Here is a 15,266-nt window from a genome sequence, read left to right as displayed (position 1 = left end):
TCCGTGTGTCCTGCCAGCTGCCACTGCTTGTGTCCTGATTATTCAACACCAGCAGCGGAGCTGTAAGAAGAGCCTCACATCATTTGCCAAGCAGTCCTCCATCCTCTGGGCCACCATCTGCCTTTGTGCAGGAGGAGAAAGCCTCCCTAACGGTCAGTGTGCAGTGCTGAGCAGCTGCTCCAGCTGATGGTCCTTCTCAGCAGACCTGCTAAGTGGCCAGGCCACTCTAAGCACTCAGCCCGTCAGTGGTGCTGTGTCTTATAATTAGCAGAGCAAATAACACAGGGACTGGTATTTAATCCTTGCACTGTAGTTACACTCTACCCATATTATTATGGTTCTTTTGAAATGGTTTGACCTCTCACAGTAACAGTGTATGGTAAAGTTATTTGTTCCAATTTCTGAAACATGACTTGGAAGGAAAAGTTCACATTTTTTGAGCACCCACGACATTCCAGGGACTTCCACAGGTGTTCGCTGACATAGATTCACAATATAGTTAATTCTCATTTCACAGATGAGGAACCTGTGGCCAAAATCCAAATGCCTTCCCTAGGGTGCAGAGAAGGATGAGGCCAGGATTTGAATATTGGTCTTCAGTGTTCTTTCCTTTGTATCATTTCAAGGCATGTTGCTTCTTTGACATTGGTCTGCAATCATATACAGACACATCATACTTCACTGATTAACCTTAAGGAACAGAACAAAAACAACTCATTGATGTGATCTGGGGCATCCTGGTCATATGTGACCATGACCAGAGCAGGGAAATGGGTCTTGACTGTACCAACTCTTACCGTGGGTTTCTCCAGCTTCTTAAAAGAAGAAAATAATAGCTCCCCTTTGTTAGATTCTTTATCCTAAACACCGTGTCTTGCACAGATTTATCTCATTTAATCCTTACGATAGCTTTGTGACATAAAGGTAAGGAAAGAGAGGCTTAGAGAGGTGAAGTGATTTGTCAGTGTAAGTGGCAAGCCAGATTGTGCTCCCCAACCTCCAGGTCTCTGCTTGCCTGCTTCTGTGTTCACCACCCATGTCTCAACACGACCCTTACTAAAGCCATTGTCTGAAATGAGCTATTGTCTGGGGTTGGTTTAGGAAAGATGCTTTAAAATTTGTAGACTCAAGTGGTTTTATCCTATCAGGTGAGTAAATTTCTATTATCTTGTTCAAATATTTTACACATGTAATATTTTTCTCCCCTCAGATCGGCCATGGATTTGGAACATTCCTTATGTCAAAGCACCAGATACCCACGGGAACATGTGGGTTCCCTCCTGAGAACCTGAAGGCACTATGGAATTTAGGTGTAAGACTTTGAGTCCCTTTCTTGTTTGTACTGGGTGTTTACCCTTGAAGTTTAATCTGCATTCCTATGAAACTCTTTGCAAAAGTCTCTCTTGTGAACATGGATGTTGGTTATACTTTGGTCATTATTAACAGTCTCACTAAACAAAGATATTTTCCTAATTCACTTTTCTGTGCTTTGGTATGAAAGCTATTAAAATTCACCATGTTAAGAGAATATAAAGACATGAAGTTATCCTCACAGTAATGTGGAATCTCATGGTGGTGTCAGCTCTGCTGAATCTAAGGTTGACTATGTTGTATTCCATCCGGAAAGATGCTCTTCATTCAACTGAAGTGTGTCAGAGAAGCGTGACCATCTGCTGTCTCAGCCAGGCCCCTCAGCTTTCTCGGCGTGTCTCTGTGAGTCTGCAGGTGTACCTGGGTCTGTCACTGAGGCGGGCTGGCTACACTCCACACACAAGGAGGGATGTGGTCCCTCACTGCCCTGCAGCTCGCGAGGCTCTTCACCCTCCCCCGCCCCTCACTGGCCGCCCCACACTTACAGGTGGGTCCCGCTTGACCGGACTACCCACCTTTCCACAGCGGATGCATGTTCCCGCCATCCCCACAGATCTCCACAGGAGACAGTTCATAGAATCGTACAGAAGCACACAAGTATTTTCCTTAGAAGAAACCCTGAAAGGTGACCTGATCTGCTGCCTTCAATTCACAGGTGAGGAAACAAGCCCAGAAAGGTTCTGAATGTCCCCCTGGCATACAGCTGGCTGGGCTCAAAGCCTTGAGTGTCTTCCGGCCATGTGTACCTACTTTGTACGTAGGACTCAGACTCTCCTAGGTCATGTAGATTCTCTTTGGTTTTGAAGCTGTTCCTCAGAGGCCTGAGATTTTCACCATAGGAACTTGGTGGGGTAGGGCGCTGGGCGACAGGAGGAATCCAGGAGGATGGGGCTGCAGGCCCCCTCCCATCAGGGCATCCTTGGCTTTACCTATTTTACATACTGGATTGTTAACCTTAAAAAGAAATTATCTTACCAGTATAAATGGGTTTATTCATAAAGAGAGAATTGCAAAGGGGACATGTACACTATGGCAAACCTATAGGCAAGTCCAATGAACAAAGGAGAGGAATATTATTTTTATGGAAAAAGAAGTGGTTGAAAGGAGTTGTTTGAACAAAGTCCACTGAAGAAAAGCAAGAATTCAGGGCGATGAGGGTTTCTTACAGGCTAAGGTGCCCATGTAGTCCATTTCCTGTAGGAGATGCAGCAGTGTACCGCCCCTCCATCCCCCCTCTCCCGTTGAGGACTGTAATTGATTATTCCTTCCTATAATTGAAAAGCCACCAAATTAGTTCAACCAGTTCATTCTGTGGCTGATAAAAATTAAGGTTTAAGTCTTTTCTGACCCTGCCTTCTTCCTAGAAGGCAAACCCTACATTGCAGGATCCCAGAAGGCAGTGGGGAGGGCTCCCCGGGCTGGCAGCAGAGGCGCATGTAGTGGTGGGGCCAGCCCAGCAGTCTGGGTTGTGTGACCAAAGGACTGTGCAAAGAACCCATGAACATCAGCTGCACGGGGGACCCATCCAGGGAGGGGCGGCATGAGCTGCCAGGCAGTGCACGGAGAGCCTCCCAGCCGGCCTGGACAGTGTTAAAGTGACTATGTAGCCAGCCTGCTCAGAGCAGGACTCCAAAAGCCTGGGCTGCTCAGGACCAGCTGTCAAAATGGCAGCTGCTGATGGACAGCTGGCAGTCATGGGGGTCTGCCAGGCAGGCTCCTCGTGGGGTCGCCCAGGGACATTGCTCATCTGCTTCACAAAACTGCAAAGTGGGTCAGAGCTGGAGTTAGGCTGCCAGTGTTTGGATCCCAGCTCTGCCACTTAACCTGCTTTGTGACCTAGACCAGGTTAATTGACATCTCTGTGCCTTGGTCCCCTCAACTATGCAGTGGGGGTGGTGGTAATACCCACTGCAGAGGGTTATTGAGGGTGTCTAGTTAGTACGTGAAAGTGTTTAGAACAGCTGTTAGAGTTGATTCATTAGAATTATCTTCATTTTCCTGGTAAGAAAAACTTGGATTCAAAAAGGTAAAGTGCTTGTCCAAGGTTATACCTCCAGAAAATGCTCTCACCAGTGTTTGAACACAGATCCTGCAGCACCCAGAGCCTGTTCTGTGCTGCCAGATGGTCAAGGTTCTGGGCAGTGTGGTGGATGGCATCTTAGGAGATGGGCCACCCCCTCAATCCATTGTAGACACATACTTCTATAGAATACAGAATCAGGTGCTTACTGTCACAGCACCGTTACATTGCTATGAAAGTTTCTAAATGCTCACTTTTACTTTCTGTATTCATCACAGACCAGCCCTGGTCTATAGTCCACACTTGGAGTAAGCTTCCTCTAGACCCAGTGGGGACCCAGAGGGCCCATCTGGAAACAGACAAGTTTCATGCAATTGGCTGGGTAGGTACGTCAACGTGACATTAGGGGAAGTCCATGGTCAAGAGGTGTGTGCTCGGTAGGTGTCCATACCCAACTCCTAAGAGCCTCCTGCGCTCCTGGCCCTGGTCAGCGTGGGCCCCGGGAGGGCAGGGCTGAGCCAGGCCAACACAGTCAGGGTCAGTACCATGTGCTTGAGAACAGAAAGCAAGTGGTTTACCCCATCTGGATCTTTTTAAAATGGGACTGGCCACATTACCCAAAGTGCTACAAAAAGCATCATCAAACATGTCTGCTAATGTTTGGGAAAACTGTTTCCATTATTCTCAGGTTGGTTGGGCTTTAATAATTATTTCCCCCTAACTCCAGACAGTCTCACCTCCCTTCTGTCTGCCTGTAGCTGTAATGCCACCTTTTATTCTTTTTTTCTCACCTCCTCCTGCCCTTCCACATCTCGTGAAAACACTTTATCCAGTGACTCTATACCTACTGTGGGCACACCTCCACATAAAAGAATCCAGTCTGTTGTTTCTTCATAAACTGATGTAGGAGACTTATCAGCTCATTAAGAAGTTTCTCTGCATGGGGACAAAAGGATCCAATGCCTTTTTTTCATAAAAAGGTTTCTCCTGCTTTGAAATTGTACCTAACATCCTTTCATAGAGAAGAATATATGTAGCCATACGTCTAAATGAGGTTTTCGTACGCGATGATGAATCTCAGCAGAATATTCTGAATGACTGGGCATTTGGGAGACCTAAAAATATTTAGGCAGAAAATTACCAACTCTGACACATGGTGACTGAAGAGAGGAATGGTCTGCACCAGCTCTTTTCTTGGGGTGAGGGAAGAGATTTATTACCTTTTATCATCACACTCCTGGGAGAAGCTGTCTGCTTTTAGCTGTAATTGATAGAAATCAGCCTTAAAGTTCAGTGATTTGGGAGGCTGTATTTTTCCACTTTACCACAATAATGATAACACCCAGTGTTTCCTGAGCACTTCCTATGTTTAGGCTCCTGTGCTTTACATTTAATCCTCATGTCAGCCTTCTGTTAAATAATGTCCATGAGATCCACAGTGAGCAGCAGGGCCAAGCTTCACTTAAGTAGGTTCTTGTGTGGAAGTTATAGAGAAATCCTTAATAGAAATTACTAATATTGAATAACTTTTCAAATGAATATGGTTTCTGCACCAGATTCAGTGTGCTTAAGATGTGGATCTTTGATTTTGTCACAACTTTTTTTTCCACATTAAATTAAAAGTTTACTTTCTAAGGGAAATGATCTCTAATATTTGATCCATTGTGAACCATTTTGGGATGATCTGGGTGTTTGATTCAAATCTTAGGGCATTTGACTTTTTCCCTCGTTACAGAAGAATCACAACTGTACCCCCTTCCTTATTAATTCAAGGAAGGGAATTCCTTGAGAATACTTTCTTTTAAGTGATTAATACCTCCAAGAAAAAGGTTAGATAGAAATTCTTTATTCATAACATGTAGCAATTATATTGACAGGTGGATGATACCATAATGACAAAGTATGACAAAAGTCTGTGCAGGAACTCATGACTGGCAGAAATAAAAGTTTAATTTGTATAGGATTAAATCTAAAATATTGAAAGGTCAGATCCCATTATGATAAAATCTTCAAGTTTTCTAAGTGTAATAGCCCACATACTTCAAGCACCATCCAAGATGAACTACAAACAAAACTATAATTTCTTACTATCTTTCCATCAACTAGTAATGTCTTGATTGACCATTGCTTATGTAATAGGATTCACACACAAAACAAAAGATGAGACAGATCAGAAATGGGTTTCAATGCAGCCATTTGCTCCCAGGAGCCACCAGCAGTGCACATGACCAGGCTCCCCATGGAGGCAGTCTGCCCATGCTGGTCCCCGAGCAGTGGCATTGACCAGCAAGTATTAGGCACTTGCTGTGTGCCAGGTACTGTTCTATGTCTTTTATGTGTATTAGTTAATTGAATCTTCATAGTGACCCAGTCCAGGAGGTACTGTTATTAATTACCCCCATCATACAGATGGAGAAACTAAGGAGATTCCTTGTCCAAAGTCACACAACTGGCAAGTGCCAGAGTTGGTATCTGCACCCAGACAGTGCTGCCGTGAGGAAGCAGGCAGCAAGTGTGGCAGATGCTCCCAGGCTCCAGCCAGGAAACGGGCCCTGTGTGTGTGATTCATAACGGCAGCCACAACACCGGATGCACTTTCAGCCTCTGTAACAGCCAATCATGGTTGGCGTGACAGAAGCAGCTAGCGGTGCATAAAGTCAACCACTAAATGTCACATTAGCATGCAGGACCGAGCCACTGGATTATTAAACCCAAAGCCTGACAAGCACAGGTACCTTTCAAGTGAGAGCATGCAAGGCTGAAAACTTTGCCACGTTAAGAATGTTCTGTTGTTTCCATGGACTAGATCTAAAACAGAAGAGGGATCAGGCTGAGCGTCAGAAGGCAACAGAGAAGATGCTGGAGAGGGGGAGGAGGAGGGGCAGCCCAGGAAATGAGGGGCTGGGAAATGACGGAACGAGGATGCCTCGTGCAGCAATGAGAGGTGGTGAGCAGATGGGACCAAAGCATTGCAAGTCTGGGCACAATTATCTTACAGAGTCCCAAGGCAAGTCTCACTGCAGAATCCTACTGCGTCCACTGTACACTTTATTCTCTTCAGACCAGCAGCTTCTCTGAAACTACAGTCTGACCAAAGTTGATCAGCCTAAGGTACTTGGCTCAGTTTCTCCTGCTTCCTTTGTAGCAGTTTTTCAGAGAACGCCATTGAAAATTATGAACAACAGGAAGGCATCTGGACCACTCTTTTTAATACACAAGAATAAGGAGAAACACAGAAGGGAAATGCAAAGGAGAAACTGCATTCATAGGGAATTTATTATGGATTATGATCCTACGTAACTTTCTATGCAGCATACTGTGGGACAGGAAGTAGTGACTTCACGTTAAGGGAGGGAGAAATGAGGGTCAAGGCCACACACTAGTGCATATCCCTTTGTGGCTCTGAGGACACAGGTGATACCACTGTACAGTCTCTGGGTGACTCTTTGCTTATAGTTCCTTAAAAATTAACATGACAGCTGAATGCTAATTGTGTTTTTTTCAGATACTGACTAAAATTTAAAAGCCTCTAATATTTGTTATTCAATATTTCATTAATATTTTTATGGAAGAATACATTAGGATGCTTTTACTCAAAGCAGATTACTTAGGCTTAAGCAGCGGAAGAGACTAACATAAATCCAGTGAAGGCTGAAGCCAGGGGATCACAGTGTAACTATCTCCAAGTCTCAGCTCTGCTTTCAGAATATGAACATCATTCTCAAGCAAACTCCCTCCACCTGGAGGCTGAAATTGCCCTCCTCTGCGGTCCCCTACCCATTCCAGGCCCATTAGTACTTCCAGCTAGTCATTCCAGAGGAAAGACTTCTTTTTCTCTAGCTCCAGCAGAAGTCCCCCCCCACACACACACCTAATTGGCCAGATTGAATCACGTGTTATCCTGATGCAAACTGGAGGGGGTTGGGGGCGGGCAGGGGCAGAGTTCAAAGTCAAGTGGAAGATGCCTGAGGTCCATCCAGAGCACAAAGCATCTCTAGGTGAAGTATTGATATTGTGCTAGAGGAACCTTCTTGTGCCTCATCCTTAGATAGTGTGCACAGACGTGCAGATTTTATTTAAAAGCTAAAGGCAACCAAGAAGGAAAATTTTTTTATTAAGGTATCATTAATATACAATCTTACTAAGGTTTCACATGAGCAACATTGTGATTTCAACATTGCCCATATTATCAAGTCCCCCCCACACCCCTTTGCAGTCACTGTCCATCAGCATAGTAAGATGCTATAGAGACACTCCTTGTCTTCTCCCTGCTGTACTGCCTTCCTGTGACCCCCCCTATATTATGTGTGCTAATCATAATGCCCCTCAATCCCCTTCTCCCTCCCTCCCCACCTGCCCTCCTCAACCCCTTCCCTTTGGTAACCACTAGTCCCCTCTTGGAGTCTGGGAGTCTGCTGTTTTGTTCCTTCAGTTTTGCTTTATTGTTAAACTCCACAAATGAGTGAAAACATTTGGTACCAAGAAGGAAATTTTAAAATCCAAGTTTCTCAATAAAGCTGTATAAATGAGTCTTGTAATCTGAGTGTTCTAGAACAGTGATTTTTCAAGTTGCACTGCACAACCCTTCCGTGAATCATGAGGTCAATTTAGGGGAGGTTATGACCAGCACCCTTAAGTGAAATATAGTAGAAAATATCTCTGTATCACAAAGTAAGGTTATTTTTGTTTCAACTTGTACATCTATGAATGCATTCAGGGCTACAATATAAAATATATTCCTTCCCAGGTTTGCTAATTCAGCCATGTTAAACAAAGACAGATGGCCACCTGGGTGATGGCTTGAGATCTGACGGAACCTGAGGGGTGAGTCCGCTCCAAGGCACTTAGGACTCAAGCTGTCTGGTCCCAGCTCTGCTCCCTCCACACTGACACCTTACGCACGTCATGTGATGCCTCTGAGTCTTCATTTTCTCATCTGTTAAGTGGGGATAACACCCCTCCTTCCTGACTCATGGCATTGTTGTAAGAATCAAATGAAGCGGTGCTCTTAAACACTGACAAGGTCTCCATAAATATAAATTACAGAGATTCTTATTCTCGGTAAGTACAGTGCTTGGAGCTGGCAGTCTCTCTCTGGGGCACTTAGAAAATAGTAATTCAGGTGTACCAAGTGAAAACCGTGCCCTTTGAAAAATTAGTGTTTTCCCACAAATCCTGCTTCTAAACTACTCAGTGCCAGTTGTTTCTGGAAGATGCGAAGATAGGCTGTAGTAGGGTGGCCAACAGGCCTCTGTTGCCACCAGAAGGGGGCTCTGTTCAGAGGGAAGGCCTCACCCCTGGGCCCAGTCTCACCCACACCCGGAGTGACTCACCTGTATATTTCCAGCCCTGTGAGTCCCTGGTCTGTGCCCACTGCCTCTGGGAAGGATGGGTCCTCGTGGTGGTTAGTGGGACTGAGGATGGGGTTGGAGTCCAAGTCAGTATAAACCACAGGGGTGAGTCGACATTTCACCCCAGGAGGAAGCTCATTTTACAAAGAAAGAAACTAAGGCTCAAAGAGGTAGGTGAGCCTGCCTAAGGTTGTATCCTTCTTGAAGATCGTGAGAACAAGCTCTTGCTTCCAGATCTCCTCTGAAACCATAACAGGCTCAAGAATTGGGCGTCTGTACCTGTGCTTGGATTGGTAGAGTCTGCCTTTAGGAAGGGGACTGGACCATGTGGTCTCAATGAGCCACTTAACATCTTTCTACAGACAACCTGGAAACTTCTCAAGAGCCCAGCCTGAGCCCCGGCTCCACTTTTCCATTCTTTTCTTCCCTGACCCTCCGGGACTCACTTGGCAGAAGGCCTCCCCTCTCCGTCTATAATTCCTATTCGTGGAGTGGCACCCTGGCTTTCCCCAAGAGCAGACCTGGTGGCTTTAAAAGTAAGTGCAGGGGTGTGGAGAGGGGATTGGCTGCATGAAGGAATTTTGGGGGTGACAGAAATGTTTCTATGATTGTGACATTGACTTTATTTCACAAATTCCCTTGAATTATACAGCAAACCAGTAACTTTATTTTATGTAAATTGTAGTTCAATGAAGGTTTTTTTAAAATCTAAGAATGTACAGTTCAGATGTGTGCATCCATTGTATGTCAATACATCAAAAGAAAAAAACTAAACAATTGTTGAGCTCTAGTTAATGACATCTATGACCAAAGGATTTAGGGGTGAGCATATTAATGGCTGCAGTTTCTTTTGAACTGTATAAAAATAAGGTGTATTAATGGGTGGGTATATATATGATAAAGTATAGGAAAATTTAATTGTCTGACGTAGATTGCCATTGTAAAATTCTTTTGACTTTGGTGTATGCTTGAAAATTTCATTATAAAATGTTGTGGAGTTTCCTTTCTTCTTTTTTTTAACCACACTGAGTCTGAGGGCAGGTTTCAGTCTGCTCCATGCAAGGCAGGTAAAACTCCAGCGAAAATTGACAATCTTTCTGGTTTGGAGATACAGAGAACAGGGTTTGAGCAAGAACAGCCTCTGAGAGTGAAGAGGTAAATAACAGAAAAGACAGCCAGGAGGGGTTCCCAAATTCTGTATACGAACTGCTCACATCTCTGGCTGACCACTGAACTGCGTATGCACAGCTACAGTGAAAATAACTAAAATTTGACTACTTCCCACTGCAGGGAAGATACTTTTGCAGTTGAGTTCAGCCAGATTAACTGCCTGTTTAATAATAATTTTCAGAGGAATGAAACAGAAGTCACTTTGTACAACACATCAATTACACATCAATTATAATGCACAGGATATAACACAAAATTACTGCATATACGAGTAAACAAAAACATGGCTCATTCTCAAAAAATAAGTAGGAGACCAAACCCCCAAGAACCCCCAGTCAAAGATGTTTAAGCAGCTGGTAAGATTACATTCAAGAGTCTAAAGAAAAAGATGCTCATATTAAATGAAAAGACAATAAGTCTCAGTAGAGTAATAGAAATTGTTTTTAAAGAACTAAATGGAATTTTAGAACTGAAATATATAATATCTGTATATTAGGGTAAAAAAGTTTTTGCCTCCTGTGTGTCTCCTTTCCCCTCATACCACTACCACCCCATCAGATGTGTGTGGGTTTTTCTCACCGCAAGCAATTCTGTGACATGAGCTGGGTGTCCTGGAATTTAACTCGGTTCTGACACTAGCTGCCTGGGGGTGCCAATCACAGGTCCAAGTTGCCACCTGTGCTTCTGACCGATGGCTAGAAATCAGAGGTCCCTATGACCCCTCCTCAGTTTCCACGAATTTGCCAGAGCAGCTCACAGAACTCAGGGCAGCACATACAGATGAACAGCCAGCTGAAGAGAGAACACAGAGCAAGGTCGCGGAGGGTGCTGAGCGCAGGGGCGTCAGGCCCTGTGGTGCTGGGGTGCATCGCCCTCTTGCTGTGGGTGTGTTCACCGACCTGGAAGCTCCCTAAACCTCATGTGGGATTTTACAGAGGCTTCCTCAGGTAGGCATGATCGATTATGAGCTCCCATTTCCAGCCCTTCTCCCGTCTCTGGACAGTGAGGTGTGGGGCTGAAAGTTTCAAGCTTCTAATCATGGCCTGGTCTGTCTGGTGACCAGCCCCCATTCCGGAGCCCACCCAGTCACCCCATTAAAACAAAAGATGCCCCCACTGCTCTTACCACTTAGGAATTGATATGGGTTTCAGTAGCCCTATGTCAGATGGAGTCAAAGACCAGCTATTAGAACAAGAGATGCCCCTATGCTGTTATCACTTAGGAAATTACAAGGGTTTTGGAGTTCTTTGTCAGGAACTGGGGACAGAGACAACTATTTTCTGTCACCTCACAATTTGAAATCAGGTGGGTTTAATAGCAGAATGGAGAAGACAGAAGTCAGGGAACATGAAGATAGATAAACAAATTACCTGATCTGAAGAACAAAAAGAAAATATTGAAGAAAAGAGGGGAAAGGGGTTAGGGACCCATGGCGATACTATCAAAAGGTTTGGCTTATATGTAATTGGAATTCTACATGAGAAAGCATGGGACAGGGAAAAGATTTGAAAAAACTGTGGCTAAAAATGTCCTCGATTTGGCAAGACATAAATTTACAGATTCAAGAAGTCCAGTGAATAAGCAGCAGGATTAATACAAAGAAAACCCCTGGGGTGTATCCTAGTCAAACTGCCAAAGATCAGACTCAGAAAAACCTTGAAAGCAGCTGAAGGAAAAAGCCACGACTGGAACTATTGCCGACTGCTCACCAGAAACACTGGAGGCCGGAAGACAGTACAACACCTGAAATGTGCTGAAAGGAAAAGAGTCACTTCAGATCTCCATGCAGGGAGAGGGCCCTTTAAGAATGAAGATGAGCTAAGACATGTTCAGATAAAAGGAAACTAAGAGAATTTGCAGATCTGCACTACACGTAATGCTAAAGGAAATTCTTTGGGCCGAAGGGAGAACATACCAGAGAGAAACAAATATTCAGAAAGGAAGGAAAGCCATTGGAAATAGCAAATATCTGTGTCAATATAAAACACTACTTTTTTCTCCTCTTTAAGAATATATATTATTGTTTAAACAATAAAAAGTTGTATTTGGGATTGTAGCATATAGAGATGTAATAAGGGCAACCCAAGAATAGTAGATGTGAGGAAGGAGGTGGGAAATGAACGTGTATAGTTGCAAGGTTTCTATATTTTACACAGAGTGATACAATACAAACATGTAGAGGACTGAGAAATCCCTAGAGCAGCCACTTAAAACGTAATGCAGAGAGAGCTAGAAAGTTGAAAAAGTGGAATTCTAAAAAATATTCAGCTCATCTAGAAGACAGGAAAGGTGGGACACAGGAACAAAAAACACTGGGGACAAACAAAACAAATAGTAAAATGGTAGACCTAAATCCAATCATAAATAACTACATTAAATGTAAATGGTCTCAACCTATGCTATGATGGTAGCCACCAGCCACATGTGATATTTCAACTTAAAATTAACATTATGTTAAAATTCATTTCCTCAGTTGTACTCAAATGCTCAATAGTCAACGCCATATTAGACTATTTCGAATAACATGGATATAAAATATTGGCATCACTGCAGAAGTTCTGTTGGACAGTGTTACTCTGAACAATTCAATTAAAGGACAGAAATTGTCAGAGCTGACCAAAAACCACAAAAAAAAAAAAAAAACCTCAACTGAATGCAGTCCACAACAAAACCTTTAAATACATAAAGACACTGGTTAAAAGTAAATAGAAAAGGTACCATGCAAAATATTAAAGAAGTGTGTGATGCCTGGATTAGTATCAGACAAAGTAAACGTGATGGCATTACCAGAGAAAAAGAGAAATACTTCATAAAAATAAAAGAGCTGCTACATCAGGAAGATATAATAATCATAAATGCCCATACTTACTAACAGAGCTTCAAAGTACATGAAACAAATTGACATAAAAGGAGACATGGACAATTCCACAGTTATAGTTGGTGATTTTAATATTCCTCTCTCACCAATCAATAGAACAACTAGAACAAATGTCAACAAAGACAGATCTGAAAGACACTCCCAACTACTTTGACCTACTAGACATTTGTAGGACACTACACCTAACAACTGCAGAATATGTATTCTTTTCAAGTGCATATGATACCTTCACTAAGACCATATGCTGGACTGTAAAATGTCTTAATAAATTTAGAAATATGGAAACACATTGAATATGGTTCTCTGGCTACACTGAAAATGTTATAATTTGTCTTAAAAAAGATATTTGGAAATTAAGCAACATACTTACTAAAAAATTCACAGGCCAAAGGGGAAAAATAAAAAAACATTTTCAACAAAATTATATAAAAATACAACATACCAAAATTTTTAGGATGCAGCTAGCATAGAGCTAACAGGGAAATTAATAGCTTTAAAATGCTAACATTAGAAAGGAAGAAAGGTCTGAAATCAGTGACTTAAGCATCCACCATAAGAAACTAGAAAAAGAAACAAACCCAAAGGAACTAAATAATAAAAAGAAGAGGAACCCCAGTTTATTCCAGAAATGCAAGATTGGCTTAATACTGGGAAAACTATCAGTGAAATTCAACATATTAACAGAATGAAGAAGAAATGATATGATCATTGCAATAGATGCCAAAAAAGTTTTGACAAAATTCAGCAGTTACTCATGTTTTATTTTTTTAAAAAAACTGAGAAGAACTAGAAACAAATGTAAAGGAAACCTCTCCAACCTGATAAAAGGTATATATGAAAAAGATACCCACAGGCTTTCCCACAGTTAACGTCATACTTAATGGCAAAAAACTGAAGGCTTTCTCCTAAGATCATGAACGAGACAGATACCTGCTTCTACCTCTTCTATTTAATATTATACTGAGATTCTAGCTGTTGCAGTGAGAAAAAAAAGATACTTATGAGAAAAGAAGAAGTAAAACTCTTTCAAATGATATGATTACTTACACAGAAAATCCTAAAGGGATTACTACTCAACTAATGAGTAAATTTAGCAAGGTTGCAGAAACCAAGTTAGTTTGCAAAAGTCATTTGTATTTTTATACTTAATTTACAATAGTGTCAAAAAATAAATACTTTAGAATGAATTTACAAAAGATATGCGTGATCTCTACATGAACACTTGCTAAAAAGACTCAAATATATGAATATACCGCATTCATGAATTAAGATGACAGTTGCCTCAGAATAAATTGAACACAATCCTAATCAAAATCCCACAAGGCTTTCCATGATGAAACAAGTTGATTTTATCATTTTTATGAAAATGTAGTAGTCTTGTAATATCCAAAGAACTTCTTGATTAAGAGGACTCACACTTCCTGACTTCAAGACCTACTATAAAGCTACAAGTAATCTAAGTACTGTAGTATTTGCATGAGATGGACAAATACAGGGCAAGATACAGATTCCTGAAATAAGTTCATTCTTTTCAGTAAATGGCACTGAAACAATTGGATATATACATGGACAAAATGAACCTCAACTCTTACACCATACAGAAACATTAAATGAATTATAGACCCAAAAATAAAAGCTAAAACCATACAATTTCTAGGGAAGAAACGCCACTGAAAACCTTTGCAACCTCGAGGGAGGTAATGATGTTTTGGTACACAAAGAACACTGAACATAAGTGATTGATACATTGGGCTTCGCCAAAATTAAACACATCCATCAGAAACCATCTTTAAGAAAATAAACAGGCAAGCCAGAGACTAGTAGAAAATATTTGCAAGATACATATCTGAGAAAAGGCTGTATTTGTATATGTATAAGAAGCCCTATGACTCAAAAGAGAAACTAACTTTAACAGATATTTAACAGATTTACAATATTTCAACAGATAATTTCAACACTAATGTTCAACAAATAATTTACAAAGGCAGCTAGACAAATGGCCAACAAGTATATTTGTCATCAGGGAAATGCAAATTAAACCACAATGAGACACCACTACACATCCACCAGTATGTTTAAAATTAAAGTGACTAATTCTACCAAATGTTCACAAAGATGTGGAGCATCTGGAACTACTGTGCACTGTTAGTTGGTGCTTTGGAAAAAAGTCAGGCAGTTTCTTATAAAACTAAATACATGCCTCCCCTAAGACCCTGCAATTCTACTCCTAGGTATTTAGCCCTGAGAGATGTGAAAACATATACTTACAAACACTTGTACAACAATGTTCCTAACAGTTTTATATATGAAAGCCAAAAAGATTCTAACAGCTTTGGTTTCTATCAATAGAGGATGAAAATTCAAACAATAGAAAACTGGCAATCAAAAGGAATAAATTACTAAGACATGTAACATGGATAGATCTCAAAAACATAATGCTTTGCAGAAAAAGAGTACATAACTGAATGATTCCATT

General features: G+C 41.8%; 1 protein-coding gene across 4 annotated transcripts in view; it reads left to right on the top strand.

Moving 5' to 3' along the window:
• Positions 1–7,918, top strand: part of TDP1 (tyrosyl-DNA phosphodiesterase 1) — an 88,747-nt gene extending 80,829 nt beyond the window's left edge. For 2 of the 4 annotated variants that reach the window (XM_073241987.1, XM_073241988.1), the window contains one exon: positions 1,211–7,916. In XM_073241987.1, coding sequence (XP_073098088.1) covers positions 1,211–1,284 — 74 coding nt within the window. In that variant the 3' untranslated portion in view covers positions 1,285–7,916. Of the gene's footprint in view, positions 1–1,210 lie in introns of all 4 variants that reach the window. The other 2 variants (XM_073241989.1, XM_073241986.1) reach the window with 2 other exon arrangements.
• The last annotated feature ends 7,348 nt before the right edge of the window (positions 7,919–15,266 follow it).

Source organism: Manis javanica, chromosome 8 (genome assembly GCF_040802235.1).
Source record: "Manis javanica isolate MJ-LG chromosome 8, MJ_LKY, whole genome shotgun sequence".
Classification (NCBI taxonomy): domain Eukaryota; kingdom Metazoa; phylum Chordata; class Mammalia; order Pholidota; family Manidae; genus Manis; species Manis javanica.
Note: the sequence above shows the minus strand (reverse complement) of the source record. Positions and strands in the feature narration are given on the sequence as shown.